Source organism: Salvelinus namaycush, chromosome 23 (assembly GCF_016432855.1).
Source record: "Salvelinus namaycush isolate Seneca chromosome 23, SaNama_1.0, whole genome shotgun sequence".
NCBI classification, from domain to species: domain Eukaryota; kingdom Metazoa; phylum Chordata; class Actinopteri; order Salmoniformes; family Salmonidae; genus Salvelinus; species Salvelinus namaycush.
In genome coordinates this window covers 11,617,774-11,642,279 of record NC_052329.1, presented here as the reverse complement: position 1 = coordinate 11,642,279, position 24,506 = coordinate 11,617,774, and the positions used below count along the sequence as shown (strand labels likewise).

The following is a 24,506-nucleotide window of genomic DNA, read 5'->3' as shown; positions in this document are numbered from 1 at the left end:
TTAAGAGCAGAAGGCAGACTGCAGCTCTTTGAAAGCAGCCTGTCTCTGTTTCCTATCTAGCTCCTGTCTCTTCCGTTCCTCCTGCTCCTCTCGGATCTCAGCCTCAAACTTACTGCCCACCTTCAGAGCCTGCACCTGCACCACACAACACAATTAGATATACAATACAGCAAGGATTATATAACACCACTCTAAATCTGTACCTGAAACATTGGATGATGTAACAGACTCAAAAACAGCACAGAACACACACACTGTCACTGTATTTCTCTTTCTATCCACTAGAGGTTGGATGTGGCGTAAGACATGCTGATGTAGAATCCTGTTATGATGGGAAAGATGAGGAATAAATCAGGCCAGCTAATGCACGTCAGTTCTTAAAATAGCTGAGTGCTTGTGACCCGTATACTGTGACCTGCATTTCCTCAAGTCTTCACAACTATACATCTGGGACACATGTCACACACCCTCCCCTTGTCCAATCAACCTGGTTTGTCATGGGCATTGATTCTATAACATTGACACATAACCAACCTTTTCTCACACATACTGTACATACATTACCGTTTAAACGTTTGGGATCACTTAAATGTCCCTGTTTTCCATGAAAACATACATGAAATGAGTTGCAAAATGAATAGGAAATGTAGTCAAGACGTTCACAAGGTTATAAATAATGATTTTTAATTGAAATAATAACTGTGTCCTTCAAACTTTGCTTTCCTCAAAGAATCCTCCATTTGCAGCAATTACAGCCTTGCAGACTTTTGGTATTCTAGTTGTCAATTTGTTGAGGTAATCTGAAGAGATTTCATCCCATGCTTCCTGAAGCACCTCCCACAACAGCTCAATAGGGTTGAGATCCGATGACTGTGCTGGCCACTCTATTATAGACAGAATACCAGCTGACTGCTTCTTCCCTAAATAGTTCTTGCATAGTTTAGAGCTGTGCTTTGGGTCATTGTCCTGTTGTAGGAAGATATTGGCTCCAATTAACCGCCGTCCCCAGGGTATGGAATGGCATTGCAAAATGGAGTGACAGCCTTCCTTCTTCAAGATCTCTAAATTTATCACCACCAAAGCACCCCCATACCATCACATTGCCTCCACCATGCTTGACAGATGACGTCAAGCACTCCTCCAGCATCTTTTCATTTTTTCTGCGTCTCACGAATGTTCTTTGTGATCCGAACACCTCAAACTTAGATTAGCCTGTCCATAACACTTTTTTCCAATCTTCCTCTGTCCAGTGTATGTGTTCTTTTGCCAATCTTAATCTTTTATTTTTATTGGCCAGTCTGAGATATGGCTTTTCTTTGCAACTCTGCCTAGAAGGCCAGCATTCCGGAGTCACCTCTTCACTGTTGATGTTGAGTCTGATGTTTTGCGGGTACTATTTAATGAAGCTGCCAGTTGAGGACTTGTGATGTGTCTGTACCAGATCTTCAGTTTCTTGGCAAATTCTCGCATTGAATAGCCTTCATTTCTCAGAACAAGAATAGACTGACTAGTTTCAGAAGAAAGGTCTTTGTTTCTGGCCATTTTGAGCCTGTAATCAAACCCACAAATGCTGATGCTCCAGATACTCAACTAGTCTAAAGAAGGCCAGTTGTATTGCTTCTTTAATCAGGTTAAACAGTTTTCAGCTGTGCTAACATAATTGCAAAAGGGTTTTCTAATGATCAATTATCCTTTTAAAATGATCAACTTGGATTAGCTAACACAATGTGCCATTGGAACACAGGAGTGGTAGTTACTGATAATTGGTCTCTGTACGCCTATGTAGATATCCCATTAAAAATCAGGCGTATCCAGCTACAAAAGTCATTTACAATATTAACAATGTCTACACTGTATTTCTGATCAATTTTATGTTATTTTAATGGACAAAAAATGTAATTTTCTTTCGAAAACAAGGACATTTCTAAGTGACCCCAAACTTTTGAACGGCAGTTGTCACTACTTCCGCCGAAGTCGGTCCCTCTCATTGTTCGGACAATGTTCGGCGGTCGACGTAACCGACCTTCTAGCCATCACTGATCCATTTTTCATTTTCCATTGGTTTTGTCTTGTCTTCCTTCACACCTGGTTCCAATCCCATCAATTACATGTTGTGTATTTAACCCTCTGTTTCCCCTCATGTCCTTGTCGGAGATTGTTTTGTTGTAGGTTATGTGCAAGTCATGTGTCTGTGTGCGACGGGTTTTGTACCCACTTATATTATTTTTTGTATATTTTGTTTTTTGGAGTTTTATGAGCACTTATTAAACGACTCTGTTTATACCAAGTTCGTTTTCCTGCGTCTGACTTCCCTGCCACCGACACGCACCCATTACAGAATCTCTGACCATAACTATGGAGTCAGCAGGAGAGGGTACCCCGGCCATTGAGGTGGAGGAGCGCGTCTAGGAGAATACAGTTATGCTCTACCATCTTGGCGTCGCCATGGATCGCGTTGTCCAGAAAATGGACCGCTGGGAGAGACAGGGAGTTCTTCCAGCGCCTCAACCAGCACAACCGGGGTCTCCCCTGAGCGCCCCTTTCCCGCATGAACCCAGTGGGATCCGTCTCTCCTTGCCCCAGGAGTACGACGGGAGGGCTGCGAACTGCCAGGGTTTCTTGTTGCAGTTAGACCTCTATCTGGCCACTGTCCACCCGGCTCCATCGGACCGTGAGAGGGTGTCCGCCCTCATCTCGTGCCTTACCGAGAGAGCCCTGGAGTGGGCCAACGCCATGTGGAGAGAGGGAGATGCGGAGTTGGATCAGTTGAAGGAGTGCATCTAGCATCTGAGGCAGGAGACGAGGAGCGCCCAGGAGTTTGCCCTGGAGTTTAGGAGCCTGGCTGCCGGCGCGGGATGGAACAACAGGACGCTGATCGACCATTACTGCTGCAGTCTGCGCGAGGACGTCCGTCGGGAGCTGGCCTGCAGAGACACCACCCTCACGTTTGACCAGCTGGTGGACCTGTCCATCCGGCTGGACAACCTGCTGGCTACTCGCGGACGTTCAGATCGAGGTCTGGTGGTTCCATCCTCCCGAACTCCCTCTCCGATACCCATGGAGCTGGGAGGGGCGGTGCGCAGGGAGACCGGAGGGGGTTCACGCTCGTGTACCATCTGTGGCCGCAGAGGTCACACTGCCGGTCGGTGCCGGGTTGGTTCCTCTGGGAAGCGAGGCAGCAGGCAGGGCGCTCTGGCGTCACCCCAGGCGAGCCGGCACCACACTCACCCAGAGCCCTCTGTTGTTCATATGTTTGTGTCTGTCACGTTCCCTGAGTTTTCCCTGCATTCTCAGCATAAGGCGCTCGTCGATTCAGGCGCGGCTGGGAATTTTATTGATAGAGCTTTAGCCTATAGTTTAGGGATTTAGGGACTCCTGGAGCGGGCCAGCCATATGTGTTATTTCATAGTGTTGAAGTCTTCACTATTATTCTACAATGTAGAAAATAGTAAAAATCAAGAAAAACCCTTAAATGAGTAGGTGTCCAAACTTTTGACTGGTACTGTACACACACACACACACACACACACACACACACACACACACACACACACACACACACACACACACACACACACACACACACACACACACACACACACACACACACCCTCTCCTCTTCCTCCATCCCAGTCCTACCTTAGCCTCGAAAAAGTCCCGTGCCCCCATGACTCCCTCTGTGGAGACGTCTATCTCAGACAGTCTGGCCAGAGCCATCAGACCACTCTCCTCCTGCAGCTCGCCTGCCGCTGCTCGCCTGAAGATCAGCAGGAACTGGAGGAGAAAGGAAAACATCAAGGTGGGTGAGAGAGGCTCGGACAGAACTATACATATCTATACTTTTTAGGTCAGTAGATTGTAGAATATATACATAGATACAGAGTTTTATTACAGTGCACTGCACATTGTGAAATATACAGAATATGTTATTGTAGGTCATTTTCTTGCTCTAAAACGGCTATGAAATGACTTTTTTGTCGAATATAGGGTCCTACATTTAATTATACTGCCACAACAATTGTGTTTCATAACTTGCAATCCCGACAAAGCTTCACTTAAGTGATCATGCACAAGAAGCCCGTGTTTGGAGGATATATTGGCACGGGTGTTCGTCCGGTAAACCGTGCCAAAATATCCTCCAAACACCGGCCATTGAGGGCATTATCACTTTTGTACAACGGGTTACCAACATATTCAAATAATGATTGACATATTTTCATAAAAAAAGTTATTTTTATGAATTTATTCATACTATTTCATCCTTCCACAAGACATAGTCCCGACACAAATCTAGGGTTGCTACCCAAGCCGGGTGGTCGTTCGTTCTATTGGTCCGGTTGCTAAAGACGCGACCCAGACATTCAGTCTTTTTGTTCTGTATCCATGGACGCGAGCGACCCAGTCGTTTGTTCTACATGTAACATTGCAATACTGGCTGGCAATGTTCTTATCCCTTACTTGCTAGCTAGCCAACTACGGCTAACTTACAGTCACTTCAAAAAAGTGCAGCCAGAATAACAGCAAAGTAGCTGCATTTTCATTTGTTTAAGCTGCTTTCTAGAGACATTTCTTTGGAAACATCCGTAACAATGAGATAATGAGGCACGATTTCGCCTGGCATAGAAAATGTGCTCACTCGTCAGTACACTGTTGTTCAGAGGAGCTAGTCAACAACACAGCTAACACAATCACTTCAAACTGAAGCTGGAAAGACTGCAAACTAGCTGCACTTCTTTTCGTTTTACCTTTTAATATTATATTTCTCCCCCCCCCCCCCCCCCCCGATTTCGATCTTGTCTCATTTCTGCCCCAATGGGCTTGGGAAGCGAAGGTCGAGCCATGCATCCTCCAAAACATGACCCACCTAACTGCGCTTCTTAACATCCGCCTGCTTAATCCGGAAACCAGCCGCACCAATGTGTCAGAGGAAACACCATTCAACTGACGACGAGGTCACCCTGCAGGCGCCCGGCTCGCCACAAGGAGTCGCTAGAGCGCGATGATCCAAGTAAAGCCTCCCCCCCGGCCAAACCCTCCCCTAACCCGTACGATACCGGGCCAATTGCCCCACTATGGGTCTCCCGATCACGGCCGGTTATGATACCTTCCAGGATCGAATCCGGGTCTGTAGTGACGCCTCTAGTACTGCGATGCAGTGCCTGATTTGCCACTCGGGAGGCGGTTTACCTTTTTTCAATTGACATTTCTTTGTATATATGCATAAAAATTATGCCAGCTGATTCATGATTTCGACTGGTTTAGAAACTGTTTGTCTTGTCCCGACCTCTGATATTTTCATTACTATGGGACAGCTAGAGATCGAACTTGAATATTTAAACAATGTTGCAAATGTCGGAGAGTTTATCTCCTCTGTTGAAAACGAAATGTTAGACTAAAAGAAATGTGAGATAATGTCGAGAGGCTTTTTATAGTGGAGATCAAGTTGATTAATTGCTTGGATGGGCTGATGAGAGAGTGGATTGCGCAGTCAGATGGAACAGAGTAAAGAGGTATTTTAACGTTATAGCCGTGGTATATTTAGCCGTGGTATATTGGCCATATACCACACCCTCTCGGGCCTTATTGCTTAAATAGACACCGGCTGGATTGCGGTTAACCAATCAGCATTCAGGATTAGACCCACCCGTTGTATGAAACATCAATAAGTACCTAACAGTCTAATATCATAACATAATGTAGAAGTGATAACTGTTCCTTCTAATATCATAACATCATGTAGAAGTGATAACTGTTCCTTCTAATATCATAACATCATGTAGAAGTTAAAACTGTTCCTTCTAATATCATAACATCATGTAGAAGTGATAACTGTTCCTTCTAATATCATAACATCATGTAGAAGTGATAACTGTTCCTTCTAATATCATAACATCATGTAGAAGTTAAAACTGTTCCTTCTAATATCATAACATCATGTAGAAGTGATAACTGTTCCTTCTAATATCATAACATCATGTAGAAGTGATAACTGTTCCTTCTAATATCATAACATCATGTAGAAGTTAAAACTGTTCCTTCTAATATCATAACATCATGTAGAAGTGATAACTGTTCCTTCTAATATCATAACATCATGTAGAAGTGATAACTGTTCCTTCTAATATCATAACATCATGTAGAAGTTAAAACTGTTCCTTCTAATATCATAACATCATGTAGAAGTGATAACTGTTCCTTCTAATATCATAACATCATGTAGAAGTGATAACTGTTCCTTCTAATATCATAACATCATGTAGAAGTTAAAACTGTTCCTTCTAATATCATAACATCATGTAGAAGTGATAACTGTTCCTTCTAATATCATAACATCATGTAGAAGTGATAACTGTTCCTTCTAATATCATAACATCATGTAGAAGTTAAAACTGTTCCTTCTAATATCATAACATCATGTAGAAGTGATAACTGTTCCTTCTAATATCATAACATCATGTAGAAGTGATAACTGTTCCTTCTAATATCATAACATCATGTAGAAGTGATAACTGTTCCTTCTAATATCATAACATCATGTAGAAGTTAAAACTGTTCCTTCTAATATCATAACATCATGTAGAAGTGATAACTGTTCCTTCTAATATCATAACATCATGTAGAAGTGATAACTGTTCCTTCTAATATCATAACATCATGTAGAAGTGATAACGGTTCCTTCTAATATCATAACATCATGTAGAAGTGATAACGGTTCCTTCTAATATCATAACATCATGTAGAAGTGATAACTGTTCCTTCTAATATCATAAAATCAAATAGACATTATAACAACTGTTCATGTCTGTGGGTTTAGTGTCGGAACTGTCCTCCTATAAAAAGTGCTTTCTGTGTGTGACCTTGGTGTAGCAACCTGATATCAATCAATCAATCAAATGTATTTTATAAAGTTGTTTTTACATCAGCAGTTGTCACAAAGTGCCATACTGATACCCAGCCTAAAACCACAAAGAGCAAGCAATGCAGATGTAGAAGCAGAGTAGCTAGGAAAAACTCTCGAGGTGAACCAGGCTCTGAGGGGTGATAGAATTCCCTGTCTAGCTGGCCCCATCTAGCCTGACCACCAGTGGTCCTAGGGGAACTGTGCTGTGTAATGGGATATGTATGTGTGGAACTCTGCTACTCCAATCAGGAGAATGAGAGGCAGAGAGAAGCAAGGATTGGTCGAGTCAACGCCTCAGAGCTGAAACACAGAGTCTTTGTATATCTCTGTTCAGCTGCCCCTGTCACCTGTTTAACCCTGTGAGTGAACACACTAACTGTAAGTCGCTCTGGATAAGAGTGTCTGCTAAATGACTAAAATGTCAAATGTAAATGAGTGTGTGAGAGAGAGGGAGAAAGAGGGGGGGAGAAGGGGAGATAGAGGGGGTAGGAAAGATAAGGAGAGAGAGGGAGGGAGAAGTGAGAGGGAGGGGGTAGGAAAGAGAAGGAGGGAGACAGGGGAGTGGGAGGGAGAAGGGAGAGGGATGGGGTAGAAAAGAGAAGGAGGGAGATGGAGTGGGTGGGAGAAGGGAGAGGGATGGGGTAGAAAAGAGAAGGAGGGAGATGGAGTGGGTGGGAGAAGGGAGAGGGAGGGGGTAGAAAAGAGAAGGAGGGAGATGGAGTGGGTGGGAGAAGGGAGAGGGAGGGGGTAGAAAAGAGAAGGAGGGAGATGGAGTGGGTGGGAGAAGGGAGAGGGAGGGGGTAGAAAAGAGAAGGAGAGAGAGGGGGGGAGAAGGGAGAGGGAGGGGGTAGAAAAGAGAAGGAGGGAGATGGAGTGGGTGGGAGAAGGGAGAGGGATGGGGTAGAAAAGAGAAGGAGGGAGATGGAGTGGGTGGGAGAAGGGAGAGGGAGGGGGTAGAAAAGAGAAGGAGGGAGATGGAGTGGGTGGGAGAAGGGAGAGGGAGGGGGTAGAAAAGAGAAGGAGAGAGATGGAGTGGGTGGGAGAAGGGAGAGGGAGGGGGTAGAAAAGAGAAGGAGAGAGATGGAGTGGGTGGGAGAAGGGAGAGGGAGGGGGTAGAAAAGAGAAGGAGAGAGATGGAGTGGGTGGGCGAAGGGAGAGGGAGGGGGTAGAAAAGAGAAGGAGGGAGATGGAGTGGGTGGGAGAAGGGAGAGGGAGGGGGTAGAAAAGAGAAGGAGGGAGATGGAGTGGGTGGGAGAAGGGAGAGGGAGGGGGTAGAAAAGAGAAGGAGAGCCCTAAGACAGCAACAGCAACACAATTAGACCCAACCAAATCATGAGAAAACAAAAAGATCATTACTTGAAACATTGGAAGGAATTTACCAAACAACAGAGCAAACTGGAATGCTATAGGCCCTAAACAGAGGGTACACAGTGGCAGAATACTTGACCACTGACTGACCCACAATTAAGAAAGGTTTAGACTATGTACACACTCAGTGAGCACAGCCTTGCTATTAAGAGACCCCCCCCCCCCCCCCCCATACACTCACAGAGTGATATTGAGACACAGCCTTTTACAGACTGTCCTGAGAGGAGTGCAGTGCCTTCAGAAAATATTCGTACCTCGACTTATTACACATTTTGCTGTTACAGCCTGAATTCAAAATTGATTAAAATAATTATAATGTCACCCATCTACACACAATACCCCATAATGACAAAGTGAAAAAAATGTTTTTTTAATGTTTGCACATTTATTAAAAATGAAATTCTGAAATATCTCATTTACATAAGTATTCACACCCCTGTCTTGCCATTGAATTTAAAATAGATTTAAGTAAAAACTGTAATTCGGCCACTCAGGAACATTCATGGTCTTCTTGGTAAGCAACTCCAGTGTAGATTTGGCATTGTGTTTTAGGTTATTGTCCTGCTGAAAGGTGAATTCCTCTCCCAGTGTCTGGTGGTAAAACAGACTGAACCAGGTTTCCTCTAGGATTTTGCCTGTGCTTAGCTCCATTCCGTGAATTTTTGATCCTGAAAAACTCCCCTGTCCTTAAAGATTACAAGCATACCCATAACATGACCCAGCCACCACTATGCTTGAAAATATGGAGAGTGGTACTCAGTAATGTGTTGTATTGGATTTACCACAAACATAACACTTCATATTCAGGACAAAAAGTTAATTGCTTTGCCACATGTTTTGCAGTAGTGCCTTGTTTCAAAGAGGATGCATGTATTGGAATATCTGTATTCTGTACAGGCTTCCTTCTTTTCACTCTGTCAATTAGGTTAGTATTGTGGAGTAACTACAATGTTGTTGATCCATCCTCAGTTTTCTCTTTTCTCCTATCAACTCTGTAACTGTTTTAAAGTCCCCATTAGCATCATGGTGAAATCTCTGAGAGGTTTCCTTCCTCTCCGGCTACTGAGTTTGGAAGGACACCTGTATTTTTGTAGTGACTGGGTGTTTTGATACACCATCCAGTGTAATAAAAAAAATTACCATGTTCAAAGGGATATTCAATGTCTGTTTTTTTATTTTTACTCATCTACCAATAGGGGCACTTCTTCGCGAGGCATTAGAAAACCTCCCTGGTCTTTGTGTTTGAATCTGTGTTTGAAATTCACTGTTTGACTGAGGGACCTTACAGATAATGTTTGGGGTACAGAGATGTGGTAGTCATAAAAAAAAATGTTTAAAATTAGTATTGCACACAGAGTGAGTCCATACAACTTATTATGTGACTTGTTAAGCACATTGTCACTCCTGAACTTATTTAGACTTGCCATAACAAAGGGGTTGGATACTTATTGACTCAAACCATTTCAGCTTTTCCTTTTTAATTAATTAGTACAAATTAAAAAAATGAAAATAACATGTTTCCACTTTGACATTATGGGGTGTTGTGTGTAGGCCAATGACAATAAAAATATCAATTAAATCCATTTTAAATTCAGGTTGTAACACAGCAAAATGTGGAAAAAGTAAAGTGTGAATACTTTCTGAAGGCACTATATGTTTTACTGCAGTTAAAAAATACACACTGTAATTAACAGGCCACACACACACACTCAGGGAAATTTACATGGAAGTAGACAATACAGTACACACACCTCTCTGTAGCTCAGCTTGCCGTCGAAGTCCTCATCCACCTCCTTGATCATGTTCTTGAGGCCGAGGTGGGTCTGAGGAGCTCCCAGCTTCTCCATCATCAGCTTCAGCTCCATCAGGTCTATGAAGCCGTCCTTACCACTGTCAAACCTACAGAGAGAAGAGGGTTGATCCATGAACTTACATTATAACAGCACAACTCTATGAAGCCCTCCTTACCACTGTCAAACGTACATACACTATATATACACAATTATGTGGACACCCCTTCAAATTAGTGGATTCGGCTATTCCAGCCACACCCGTTGCTGACAGGTGGATAAAATAGAGCACAGAGCCATGCAATCTCCATAGACAAACATTGGCAGTAGAATGGCCTTACTGAAGAGCTCAGTGAATTTCAACGTGGCACCGTCATAGGATGCCACCTTTCCAACAAGTCAGTTCGTCAAATTTCTGCCCTGATAGAGTTGCCCAGGTCAACTGTAAGTGCTGTTATAGTGAAGTGGAAACGTCTAGGAGCAACAACGGCTCAGCTGTGAAGTGGTAGGCCACTCAAGCTCACAGAATGGGACCGCAGAGTGCTGAAGTGTGTAGTGCATAAAAATCATCGGTCCTCAGTTGCAACACTCACTATCGAGTTCTAAACTGCCGCTGGAAGCAACGTCAGCACAAGAACTGTTTGTCGGGAGCTTCATTAAATGGGTTTTCAAGGCTGAGCATCCGCACACAATACTAAGATCACCATGCACAATGCCTCCATTGGACTCTGGAGCAGTGGAAACACGTTATCTGGAGTGATGAATCAGCTTCACCATCTGGCAGACCGACGGACAAATCTGGGTTTGGCGGATGCCAGGAGAACGCTACCTTCCCAAATGCATAGTGCCAACTGTAAAGTTTGGTGGAGGAGGAATTATGGTCTGGGGCTGTTTTTTATGGTTCGGGTTAGGCCCCTTAGTTCCAGTGTAGGGAAATCTTAACGCTAAAGCATTTGTTGACATTCTAGAAACAAGCATTTCGCTACACCTGCAATAACATCTGCTAGACATGTGTATGTGACCAATACAATTTGATTAGATTTGATTTAGACAATTCTGTGCTTCCAACTTTGTGGCAAAAGTTTGGGGAAGGCCCTTTCCTGTTTCAGCATGACAAGGCCCCGTGCACAAATCAAATCAAATCAAGTTTATTTTATATAGCCCTTCGTACATCAGCTAATATATCGAAGTGCTGTACAGAAACCCAGCCTAAAACCCCAAACAGCAAGCAATGCAGGTGTAGAAGCACGGTGGCTAGGAAAAACTCCCCAGAAAGGCCAAAACCTAGGAAGAAACCTAGAGAGGAACCAGGCTATGAGGGGTGGCCAGTCCTCTTCTGGCTGTGCCGGGTGGAGATTATAACAGAACATGGCCAAGATGTTCAAAATGTTCATAAGTGACAAGCATGGTCAAATAATAATCAGGAATAAATGTCAGTTGGCTTTTCATAGCCGATCATTAAGAGTTGAAAACAGCAGGTCTGGGACAGGTAGGGGTTCCATAACCGCAGGCAGAACAGTTGAAACTGGAATAGCAGCAAGGCCAGGTGGACTGGGGACAGCAAGGAGTCATCATGCCCGGTAGTCCTGACGTATGGTCCTAGGGCTCAGGTCCTCCGAGAGAGAGAAAGAAAGAGAGAAGGAGAGAATTAGAGAGAGCATACTTAAATTCACACAGGACACTGGATAAGACAGGAGAAGTACTCCAGATATAACCAACTGACCCTAGCCCCCCGACACATAAACTACTGCAGCATAAATACTGGAGGCTGAGACAGGAGGGGTCAGGAGACACTGTGGCCCCATCCGATGATACCCCCGGACAGGGCCAAACAGGAAGGATATAACCCCACCCACTTTGCCAAAGCACAGCCCCCGCATCACTAGAGGGATATCTTCAACCACCAACTTACAATCCTGAGACAAGGCCGAGTATAGCCCACAAAGATCTCCACCAGAGCACAAACCAAGGGGGGGCGCCAACCCAGACAGGAAGATCACGTCAGTAACTCAACCCACTCAAGTGACGCACCCCTCCTAGGGACGGCATGAAAGAGCACCAGTAAGCCAGTGACTCAGCCCCTGTAATAGGGTTAGAGGCAGAGAATCCCAGCGAGGTCCATACAGAAATGGTTTGTCGAGATCGATGTGGAAGAACTTGTCTGGCATGCACAGAGCACTGACCTCAACCCCATTGAATACATTTGGGATGAATTGGAACGCATGGGCGTAATCGCCCAACATCAGTGCCCGACCTCACTAATGCTCTTGTGGCTGCATGGAAGCAAGTTCCCACAGCAATGTTCCAACATCTACTGGAAAGCCATCCCAGAAGAGTGCCCATGATTCTGGTATGAGATGTTCGATGAGCAGGTGTCCACATACTTGGTCATGTAGTGTACAGGTGTGTCTACATACAGCCAGGGAGAGAGGAAGGCACACAGACATTACACTACCTCACATTAAATTACCAGGAGAGGAAACATGTAATGTCTGTTTGTCATAAAGGACAACAACTATGGGTCATAGATAGTTATATAGTCAACAACTAGAACTCAGAGGTGTTTCTCATGGTCAGCTCAAATGCTCAGCAAAACCTCATGGCTCTAGTAAGATATGTGCCAAGTTCATCCTAGACTGGCTGACAGGCACAATGTGGTGAAAGGCATCTATACCCTGAGTCTGAACAGACGGCCACATCTAGACATAGAGATACAGGCCCTAAGCCTACCAATGACATTAAACACACACACACACACACACACACACACACACACACACACACACACACACACACACACACACACACACAGGAGAGACAGATATATTGTGATAAAGGTCTGATGTCGGGAATTGAGATCCGGGTGGTCGACACTAACCAGACAGTCCCGATAGCTGTATGCGCTTGACTGACACACACAAACACCAACTTTCCCTGATCAATCACAGTTAAACACACCACACTCACTTGTCATCAGACACAAAACAGATTAATCAAAGGTGTTGGGGGTCCTAGATAAACAGATCAGGTGAATCACTGAAAAACAGAGAGGGACATGACTGAGTGGGATGCAGATAGAGCAGCTGTGTGTGTGTGTGTGTGTGTGTGTGTGTGTGTGTGTGTGTGTGTGTGTGTGTGTGTGTGTGTGTGTGTGTGTGTGTGTGTGTGTGTGTGTGTGTGTGTGTGTGTGTGTGTGTGTGTGTGTGTGTGTGTGTGTGTGTGTGTGTGTGTGTGAGAGGGGGCCTGCAAGGAGTCTGTCTGTCTGACACAACAAGTGTTTACAGATCCGTTCACACAGCTGTTTGAGAGGCACTGGATCTGGGTGTGAGTGAGGAAACACACACACTCTCTCTCACACAGACACACACACGTGTGCTCCTATCTTGCCCACGCCTGAATGGTAGGAGTGTAATCTGGTCAGAGCAGAAACCAAAGAGAGAGAGGTCATTGTTTCAGTTCAACTCTTCAAAGGCCATAGGAACTAAACCCCCTCCCTTCAAAACAACCTGATTTAGGACTGTTAACTTTCTAACAATCAGCCTAAAGATATCATCAGCTCAGTAGCACAAAGGACCATTGATTTGAACCCCACCCCATCACTTTAAAGGCAAACCTTGCTTTACTAATGCTAAACATCCATCCCAAAATAAATAATTGTTACTAATACATCCACCCAATACTGTAACCCACCCAATACTGTAACCCACCCAATACTGTAACCCACCCATTACTGTAACCCACCCAATACTGTAAGCCACCCAATACTGTAACACTACTCATTCCCCTCACACACACACACACAACACATTTCCTGACATCTGTGTTCTAAAACAGCTGGTTCCTTTTGGCCCTCCACAGCTGACCAGCATGACAACTGTTCACAGCAATGGGTGACCCCAGAGCAGCTTAGCAACTGTCACCTGTACATACAGGACTAACTCCACAGCTTAGTGACAGGTCCTAGTCCAGATCCTCAGCTGGGTCAGTCAGTATCTCACAATAACAACATGTTATGCTGAAAGAACAGAAAAGCTGTCTAGTCAGAAGCACTTGATCAATATGATCATTAAAATACTACTCTAGGCTACTATTACAGCCCCAGCTTTCTACCACAATCTACCGACTGAAAGTCTGCCGAAAGCTTTGACGTAAGAAAAATAAGAAAGGCTGTTTGGCTATCAAAAACTCAAAAGTGAAACGTTGCAAGAAAACATTGTTGTGGAATGTCTTCCATTGTAAGGGAGTGGTGACACAGCCACAGCCACAGCTACTGTCTATAGTCAGGCCTTATTGTCCCACAGCTAACTTCCTGCAGTATGGTAATTATAGATACCAAGGCTTTTGGCATGGACGCTGTATTTTTGGGATCTCTCTCTCTCTCCATTTCCCTCTCACTCCATCTCCCTTGCTTTCCCTCTCCCTCCCGCTATCTCTCTTTTCCTGTCCCCACTCTCTTTCTAGTTCCCCCTCTCTCTCTCTCATTCCCTCTCTCTCTCATTCCCTCTCTCTCCCCTGTATCTCTCTCTCTCACTCCCTCTCTATATATCCTTCCCTTCCCACCCCCTCTCGCTCTCTCCCCCGTCTCTCCCACTCTCCCTATCTCTCTCCCTTCATTCCCTCCCCCTCTCTCTCTCCCTCCCTCTCTATCCATCACCCCTTTCTCTCTCCCTGCCTCTCCCCCTCCTTTCCTTTCCTCTCCCTCCCTCCCCCTCTCTCTCTCTCTCTCCCTCCCTCACCCCTTTCTCTCTCTCTCTCTCTCAGCAGGAGTGTATTCAGGTCACTCCTGCTGCTATAAGGCGTACAGTGTCAGAGTGAAGATGGAGCAGGTAAGGGCCGACTGATAACGCCACATCCTCATCTCTAATGCAGCCTGTTTTAGACTAGCGTCAGGCTAGGCACGTGTCTGTGCATTTTCACCCCGGAGACAGGAATATTTGTGGACTCTGGGAGAGAAAACAGAGAAATTAGTGAAAAAGCCATCCCTCAGAAATCACAGTGACTAACACTTTACCATCACAGGCTGATTTTAGAGCAGTGACTCAATCAAAAGTCAGAATTGTGACTACACTCTTAGAAAAAAGGGTTCCAAAAGGGTTATTCTGTTGTCCCCATAGGATAACTGTTTTTGGTTTCAAGTAGAACTATTTTGGGTTCCATGTAGAACCCTCTGTGTAAAGGGTTCAACATGGAACCAAAAGGGTTCTATCTGGAACCAAAAATGGTTCTTCAAAGGATTCTCCTACGGGGACAGTCGAAGAACCCTTTTAGGTTCTACACAGCATCTTTTTTTCTAAGAATGTGGTGTTGATGATGAGTATGAGTTATGCAGGGTTAAAAGGCAGGGAAAGGTTAAGGCCTCTGGAATGCAGAGAACGTGGGTGAATGAGTGTGGCAAGGGCAGCATCAGGAAAGAGAAAGAGGGTGAGAAGGGGTGAGAATTAAGGTGGTGAGGAGGAGTAGACCAATTTATGATGGGATGAGGCAGAGTGTAAAGGGGTGACAGAAGGGGCAGAATTTAGGATGGAATGGCCCGGCCCTCAATCTAGTCTACTCCCGCTTGGAACATTCCAAAGTGCCCCCTCCCTGGCCCTCACCCAAGCTAGGCTCTGTCACCATGACCGCATCCAACCAAACTTTAGGACACAGACAGACTGGCCACTGTCTAATCAGTGTGCCCCCGCTGAGCATGTGCTTCACCCACATCTAGGTTACCCGCCAGTGGCTAGGTCAGAGGTCAAGTACCCTGCATGCAAAGCTAAGGAGAGCAGGGGAGATGAAAGACAGGTTGGGTAGATAAAGGAGTATCAACTCAGAAAATATTGAGTAATGTAAAGACAGTACACCTGACCTCTCCGCTTCAGCCAATGAAAAGCTGTGGGGATGTCTTTCAGCGGCAGGGACTGGGAGACTAGTCAGGATCGAGGAAAAGAAGAACAGAGCAAAGTACAGAGAGATCCTTGATGAATACCTGATCTAGAGTGCTCAGGACCTCAGACTTGGGTGAAGGTTCACCTTCCAACAGGACAACAACCCTAAGCTCACAGCCAAGACAACGCATGAGTGGTTTCCGGACAATCCACCAAATGTCCTTGATTGGCCCAGCCAGATCGCGGACTTGAACCCGATCGAACATCTCTGGAGAGACCTGAAAATAGCTGTACTGCAACGGTCCCCATCCAACATGACAGAGCTTGAGAGGATCTGCAGAGAAGAATGAGAGAGACTCCCCATATACAGGTGTGCCAAGCTTGTAGCGTCATACCCAAGAAGACTCAATGCTGTAATCGCTGCCAAAGGTGCTTCAACAAAGTACTGAGGAAAGGGTCTGAATACTTGTGTAAAGAGAGAGAGAGAGAGAGAGAGAGAGAGAGAGAGAGAGAGAGAGAGAGAGAGAGAGAGAGAGAGAGAGAGAGAGAGAGAGAGAGAGAGAGAGAGAGAGAGAGAGAGAGAGAGAGAGAGAGAGAGAGAGAGAGAGAGAGAGAGAGAGAGAGAGAGAGAGAGAGAGAGAGAGAGAGAGAGAGAGAGGGAGGGAGGGAGGGAGGGAGGGAGGGAGGGAGGGAGGGAGGGAGGGAGGGAGGGAGGGAGGGAGGGAGGGAGGGAGGGAGGGAGGGAGACGGAGACGGAGACGGAGAGGGAGAGGGAGAGAGAGGCATGTTACCTAAATCTTTCTTCATGAGTGCATCTAAGTGCAGTTTTGCCAATGAGAGGCATGTTCAAGTAAATCCTCAGGAAAGAGGGTGATACCAAGCCCCCCTCCTTTCTCCCTCTCTATGTGACCCATTTGCTCCTCTACATACTGGCTCTTCCTTTCCAACTGTGCTGAGAGTAAAACTCAAGTTTAAATACATAGTCCTGGAAAAACTGCAGTGTCAATGCATCTACCCACGAATCAATATCCTTCTCTACGCTGCGTTCACATGCACCTGTAGCTACAAAGCTTTAGATGAACAGATGAACTGGGATAACAGTATTACATGTTGTCAACAGAAATGCAAGTAGTCTCCGCTACAGCTCTGAGCAAATACATGGACACAACTAGTCTCACACACAGAGGCTGTCCAGTCTCTGTATACAGTAGGGTCTCCTCTCGTCAGTGGTCCCTCCACACACACACACACACACACACACACACACACACACACACACACACACACACACACACACACACACACACACACACACACACACACACACACACACCATTGTCGCACAGGAGAGGGGTGTCACTGGGGACCCAGTGTTTGAGAAGAGTGACTCTTGTCCCTCCAGTGAAAAAAGACAGTAGCAAAATGACTGTACAGTTCCATTGGCCCAGGAGAAAACATTATTCTGGCCTGGTACAGAGGATATCAATAAAGCCCAGTATAGCCCCACATCCACCCCACTAGCTCCATGAATTTCCTAAAGGGTTGGTGCTGCAGAGACCGGAGTGACAAAGCAGGCTCTAGCCACCCACCCACACACACACACACACACACACACACACACACACACACACACACACACACACACACACACACACACACACACACACACACACACACACACACACACACACACACACACCACGTTAGTACACTACGTAGTCTATGAGAGGATTAACTGAGAGGTAGAGAAAAAAAATAGGGGGGGGTTCTCCCTATACAATAATAATAATACTGTTGTCATGTAAGCTATTTAGGGAGATGTATTATTAATATATATTGATGGCAGAAAACAGATAGTGTTGTAGGCTAGATGAAGACCATTCAGTCTGTGATGTTCCACAACAATTTAACTCCACCAGCAGGAGACAGAGGTCACTCAGCAATATCAATTCACCTTATTAATTGTGTGGTCAGGTAGTTGTCTCCCTCATAATATATAGGCTTCATCTCTTTATCACAGTGATCTGAATCAATCCCTCATACTCACTCAATACCTTACCTGGTTGTGACTAGCCTATACTATGCATAGTGGAGTCCAGGGAGCCAAATAACACTTTTAGGCTTTTGCTTTATTATGAAAAGGCAATCTAAGTTATATTAATAATATGTTTATACAAACAACATACATCAACTACCATTATTTACACACTGTAACTACATTTCTAGGATATACTGAAAGTGGCAGGAGTAAAATGTTACAATTGACCCAGCAGGTGGGATGAAATGTAACAGGCTGAGAAGTTAAATGTAACACTGTCTTTAACGGTAAAAAAGAAGGGTAATTTAAAAAAATATGTTTTGAAACTGATATTTGGATGAAAATACACTAAATTGAGACCAAATATTTCCATTTGATCTTTTAGGCATATCATATTGACCAAAAATGGAGTAGCCAAAATGAATATATTTTATACAAGATATTTTTTGAATTTAAGTCTAAATGTGTCATTTTATTTGTAATTATTCTAAAGTATTATCTTAGTTGTACTGCTAAACTTGATGTAAATAAGTGACATTTTATATAATTATGTGAATGTGTCTAAATATTATATACGATTTTAGGTACTGCATTACAACGAAACCCCCACAAAATACAACAATTATTGTCATCAACTATACCAATCAAAAGACCCTATCTTACTGATAAAAAGTATATATGTTTAGATACATGGACAATGGTTCCACAAGTCTATTATCAAAAAAATAGTATATTTACCCATTTCTGTCAATAAAACGAAAAATAATTGATGGATTTAAACTAAACTTATTAGCCATGTAGACACTAAGCAAGAATTAGGACATTTTATAACATGTTTCTAATTTGAGTTACTAAGCTGTTACTACTGACCAGGTGCTACTTTGTTCCCCTGTCTCCCCTACAGACATAACTAAGGGACATTCCCTCTTTATCAAGACAAGTCACAACATATAACCATAGCCACATTATTTAGATTTGAATGATATTCAAATAAAAATAAAGTCTTAGCCTACCGTTTGAAAATGTTCTCCATGTCTTTGATCTGTTTGCGGGAGAACTCTTTGAATTCCGTGTAGGGATTGAACACCTTGGCCTGCTTGGGCGCTGCGTTCCCATTGTTGATGCACAGTCTCCGCGTGAGTTTCGCGGTGAGTTCCGATGTGTCATCATTGACAATGACCGCCACCGCTTTTTTCTGCGGACCAGGGACAGGGTCGCTCGCTTTCACCGGGGTCTCCTCTGGTGTAGACGGGTTGAATAGGTGAGCCGGCTCCGCGGCCAGCGTGGGCTGCAGTTCCTTCGCCAATTCGTCCGATGCCATGGTGCGTAGGATACTTTTTGACTTGATGCAATGGGAGCGTGTGCCTGGTACTCAGGATGGAAGTCAGCTGTGTCTGTCAGCTCTTGGCTCAGAGAGTTCCTTTCATCACACAGGACAGTTTCGAGGGGGCGGAGCACAACGGAGCATCAGCATCAAAACATCAATTGAGCTATATTACAACATCTGAAACCAACCACAGGCGAGCCCAAGCAAATGGGAGCATACAATGAGCATAAAACGGGTCAAATAAAGGTGCAACACGAGCAGTCAAGCTGTTGTTCAATTAATTGCTTGATTGAGAATTTTTCTAATTTTAGCTAGTATTTGAGAGACATTCTTCGTATGTTTACTTGGTAATCCTTCTTGTCGACGCTATTTATTATAGCTGTGACGCAGGTGCCACAATGCAGCCTCAATCAAAAAGGAACTACGGAGGCAAAAATAACTGCGTTGGCCGGGAATCGAACCCGGGTCAACTGCTTGGAAGGCAGCTATGCTCACCACTATACCACCAACGCCCACCAGATTTATAAGGAACCTTTGGCAAGTTCACAAGGGTACTTCAGTCAGCTGATCTGATTTTGTGGCTGAATGTTTGTATGTTATATTAATCAAATACCACGAGTCCCGTTACTGACATTTCCGAGATATAGTCTCAGTCAAATAAGTGTGGGCTGGCGTGCCAAACAAAACAGTAGCCACTGGCGTGCCAAACAAAACAGTAGCCACATTAATTGCGAGGACCGGCTAAACTCAGCCTGCCAATAAAGACTTCTAATCTAGCTAAATGAAGAAAAGTCATCATCTGCTTCCATGTTCTGTGCAAAACAAACCAAAACGTATTGGTTTCTAGAGTGCATGACGCATGAAAGGAACAAGGAGCCCCGTGCCTATCGCCTTTGTACTAGAGTCATAATAAACAAATGGGGCTTCCTACAGATGCAGCATTGCCCACATTACGGGCTGCAGTTGCACCCTTCTCGTTTATAGAACGCATGTTGCTTGACAGGAACAAGACAGTGTTAACTGCAACGTTGTTACAAAATTGATAAATTAATGTGCGAGAAAGTGTGCGGATTTTGCGGACTCACTGGTCTGGACTGGATTAGTGAGCAGAGACGAACCGATGCCACAATATGCTCTCTCGACATTGGTCAATGCATTACTCGTTTCGTTTATTTATTGTAGACATTTGACTACCAGCAAATAGATGTGATATATAAAGCTAATTGTTTCTACACTAACTTGTGGCTCGTTGGTCTAGGGGTATGATTCTCGCTTAGGGTGCGAGAGGTCCCGGGTTCAAATCCCGGACGAGCCCTCCTTTTTGTAAAGAATAATACTTTTTATTTAGGAGTTTAAAGGCGGGCATATCTACAACTACAATTTTAACCAAACAGTCTACCGCTGTTGTGTTTTTTTGTTTTTAATTTTACAAAATGGATGGCCGCTAGCCTATTCTTATACTTTAACTATAACCAACAACAATCTAGTGATAACAGCAGTTTAGAGAGTCCAGCGGCAGCTTGTGCAAAAACAACACATTAAATATACCAAGAAAAGCTTTGACCCCGACGTGATTTGAACACGCAACCTTCTGATCTGGAGTCAGACGCGCTACCGTTGCGCCACGAGGTCCATGCTATATTGAAACGCAACATCTCTAGTTAACTATATACAGTCATGTGACTGATAATACTGAAAGCTTAGTAAATTGATATGACATGGCAAGTCCTAAATGACACGAAAACAATGTCAATTGTTGCAAAATATCCTTTTGCATTTTGCAAAATAAAAACTTTGTCCATTGTCCTTGGGACGTCCCTACCCCAGATTGTAAATGCCTATGACCCGGTGGAAAATAAAAAAAACACAGGTCAGGTGTATTCAGGTTGCTGTGAACATTAAATGAACACTGCAAATTTTTGTTTGTGATTTGGGTATATTGTTTTGTATTGATAGGTATTACTGCACTGTTGGAGCTAGGAACATAAGCATTACGCTACACCCAGCGATAACATCTGAAAAACATGTGTACGCTACGAATACAATTTGATTGATACCTAAAGGTAGGGACGTCCCAAGGATCCCGTTAGCCGCTGACCATTCTGTGTTAAGGTTAAGGGGTCAAGCTCGCGGGGCACGAGCGCCCTCCTTTGAGTGAATACGGAATTACACCAGTGTGGGTTCACCTCCTCTGTATGCTCATCCTAGCCCGTTCATATATACTTTAGTGATCTGTGTAAAATAGCCCACATTCAGGCATGGTCAACAGTAGCACGTCAATGAAACATCTGCAGGAAAGTGAGTCTTGCATCAGACATGAGTGAATGAAAACTAATGAATGACAACTAACCTATAACACCAATAGCGTGTCACACGGGTAAGCTTTCCGGAATTGACCAATATATAGGAATAGTACTTATAGGCACTGTTTTCTCGCAGTTATGTTAACAACGGCGCTTGCAGGTGTTCAGCAGGCGGGAGCGAAGGACACTGTGTGCGCTTAGCCAGCTAGCACACGGTGTCGCCCCCGCCTGCTGTGTCCCAAAGTCCTCTTTAGGACTAACTGGCAAAGATAGCACACAGTACCGCTTGTCGTGGACAGTTTCCCCGGTACACAACAGTGTCACTGACTAGCAAGCTAGTTAGCACACGGTGTCGCGCCAGCCTCCTGACTGCTGTACTAGCAGGGGGGCGACCGGTAGACTGAGTCCTTCGCCCGGTCTGTCAGGGTGCTCGAGGGTGGCGTTTTGCGGAAAAAAAGAATGCCCACATGCAGGAACACCCCGAATTGTGGGCTGCAGTTGCACACTGATGATCTTTTCAACCTAAATTCCGTCTCCCCTGAAAAATGAATGTGGGGACTCCTTTCAGATGTCTTTTTACTGTGGCAGTGACCGTTACATCAAATATAATTGAAATATACATTGCAGACCGTTTAGAAACTCTTCAGTAGTTACATTGAATATCATGCATCTTGAGCTTGCGGCCAGCTTGCTACGTGCCACCAGGCGACAGTTACATTTCTGTTGTTTCTATCTAGCAGCGATACAATGCCTAGCTACGTTTTGTGTTGTACTGGCCATTTATGTTCTTTTAGAGTGTTTTGTAAAATATTAAACAGTAGTAGTTCAAAACTTGGATAGTTTTCTTACGAATGAGTTGGCTCGTTGGTCTAGGGGTATGATTCTCGCTTTGGGTGCGAGAGGTCCCGGGTTCAAATCCCGGACGAGCCCTCCTTTTTTTTTTTTTTTTAGGTCAGATCGTTTGATACATATTTTGCATGTCACAACATGTGCATTTCGGCAAAAATTACAGCAGTAGTGTATCCATTTGGGAAATCGATCTAGTACACTCACTGAATTATGTATTAAAATGACAGATCGTGAAATCATATTATGATTTGGTTAAGACAGACGCAGTTAGCCTACCCATGTTTTCATTGTCTTCAAAAGGAATAATCTGTTGTAAAAAGTTTGGCCAGTACGGGTATCGAACCCGCGACCTTCGCGTTATTAGCACGACGCTCTAACCAACTGAGCTAACCGGCCGTAAAGTTAAGTCGTCTGGCAGAGTATATAGCCACATCCAAATAGATAAGGAACGTAAACTAGGCTTTCTTCCAATTGGCAATAGATTTTCATGCGAATATTCTCAAATCAGCATAAAAACAATATGCGCATTTTCCCACCAGATATGTTTCCATCAATTTAGCTTGTTGCAGATACAAGGCTGTGTGTGATGTTGTGGTGCACATAAAAAATGTCAATTTTTGCGGTTGAATTCCCATGTACCGAATGGAAAATACAAGTAAAATAGGTTTCTTTCGCATTTTCAAATCTACTGATGTTTTTATTATAATATGTAAAAAAAATAATAATAATTGTTGTATTTATGTTTTTATATATGTTTTTTTATATAGCCAGTGTGCTTACCATAGTATCGGCACGTGTGCTGTAGCGCTGTTGGCTAGATTATTCCATATGGCTAGATTATTCCATATTATAAACTGGGTGGTTCGAGCCCTGAATTCTGATTGGATATGACAAAACATTTATTTTTACTGCTCTAATTACGTTGGTAACAAGTTGATAATAGCAATAAGGCACCTCGGGGATTTGTGATATATGGCCAATATAGCACGGCTAAGGGCTGTATCCAGGCACTCTGCTTTGTGTCATGTTAAGAACAGCCCTTAGCGGTGGTATATTGGCCATATACCACACCCCCTCGTGCCTTATTGCTTAAGTATAGCCTGCCTTAAAATTGCAAGATTATTTTTATTTGTCTACGGCAGCGAAGCATCGATGATCATGTCACCAGAATAAGAGCCACCGACATTTTTCACAAACTTAATTTTACCAACACAAAAACATCCCACCTTGTCTAGCTTATTTTGTTATGTTGAAATTTGGAAAATTGACCAAAAAATGTCTGTTTCCATTAGGCTTCTAATTATTTATTTTTATCCGACATAGATAAGTTGAATGGAAACCTGGTTACTGATACTGAACAAAATGTTGACTGCATATTACTTTTCACGGAAAAATGAAAGGATGGTCATGGCTCACATCAACACCATTGTCCCTGAAACTCTAGACCCACTCCAATTTGCATACCGCTCCAACAGATCCACAGATGACACAATCTCTATCTCCACACTGCCCTTTCCCACGTGGACAAAAGAAACACCTATGTGAGAATGCTATTAATTGACTACAGCTCAACGTTCAACACCATAGTGCCCTCAAAGCTCATCACTAAGCTAAGGACCCTGGGACTAAACACCTCCCTCTGCAACTGGATCCTGGACTTCCTGACGGACATGGGCCAAACACACCAAGACAGTTGTGAAGAGGGTACGACAAAACCTATTCCCCCTCAGGAGACTGAAAAGATTTGGCATGGGTCCTCAGATCCTCAAAAGGTTCTACAGCTGCACCATCGAGAGCATCCTGACTGGTTGCATCACTGCCTGGTATGGCAACTACTCGGCCTCCGACTGCAAGGCACTACAGAGGGTAGTGCGTACGGCCCAGTACATCACTGGGGACAAGCTTCCTGCCATCCAGGACCTCTACACCAGGCGGTGTCAGAGGAAGGCCCTAAAAATGAGCAAAGACTCCAGCCACCCTAGTCATAGACTGTTCTCTCTGCTACCGCATCCAAGCGGTACCGGAGCGCCAAGTCTAGGTCCAAGAGGCCTCTAAACAGCGTC

The 24,506-nt window shown here is 44.2% G+C and overlaps 1 protein-coding gene and 5 non-coding genes across 7 annotated transcripts; 2 read left to right on the top strand and 4 right to left on the bottom strand.

The window, feature by feature from the left end:
• Nucleotides 1-19,285, bottom strand: efhd1 (EF-hand domain family, member D1). Of its 2 annotated transcripts, none has more exons than XM_038961037.1 (4): nt 18,978-19,285; nt 10,021-10,168; nt 3,640-3,774; nt 1-135 (listed from the first exon to the last, which is right to left on the bottom strand). In XM_038961037.1, the coding sequence occupies exons 1-4, from the start codon at nt 19,283-19,285 to the stop codon at nt 1-3; spliced, it is 726 nt and encodes a 241-aa protein (XP_038816965.1). The 2 variants fall into 2 exon arrangements, with proteins under 2 accessions (XP_038816965.1, XP_038816966.1); XM_038961038.1 differs by lacking the exon at nt 18,978-19,285 and adding an exon at nt 13,774-13,787.
• Nucleotides 19,286-19,731: 446 nt separating this feature from the next.
• Nucleotides 19,732-19,803, bottom strand: trnag-ucc. Its single transcript has one exon. It is a non-coding gene; the product is annotated as a tRNA-Gly (tRNA).
• Nucleotides 19,804-20,534: 731 nt separating this feature from the next.
• trnap-agg lies at nt 20,535-20,606 on the top strand. The gene has a single exon. It is a non-coding gene; the product is annotated as a tRNA-Pro (tRNA).
• A 245-nt stretch (nt 20,607-20,851) lies between these two features.
• Nucleotides 20,852-20,923, bottom strand: trnaw-cca. Its single transcript has one exon. It is a non-coding gene; the product is annotated as a tRNA-Trp (tRNA).
• A 1,529-nt stretch (nt 20,924-22,452) lies between these two features.
• trnap-ugg lies at nt 22,453-22,524 on the top strand. The gene has a single exon. It is a non-coding gene; the product is annotated as a tRNA-Pro (tRNA).
• A 241-nt stretch (nt 22,525-22,765) lies between these two features.
• trnai-aau lies at nt 22,766-22,839 on the bottom strand. The gene has a single exon. It is a non-coding gene; the product is annotated as a tRNA-Ile (tRNA).
• Between the last annotated feature and the right edge of the window lie 1,667 nt (nt 22,840-24,506).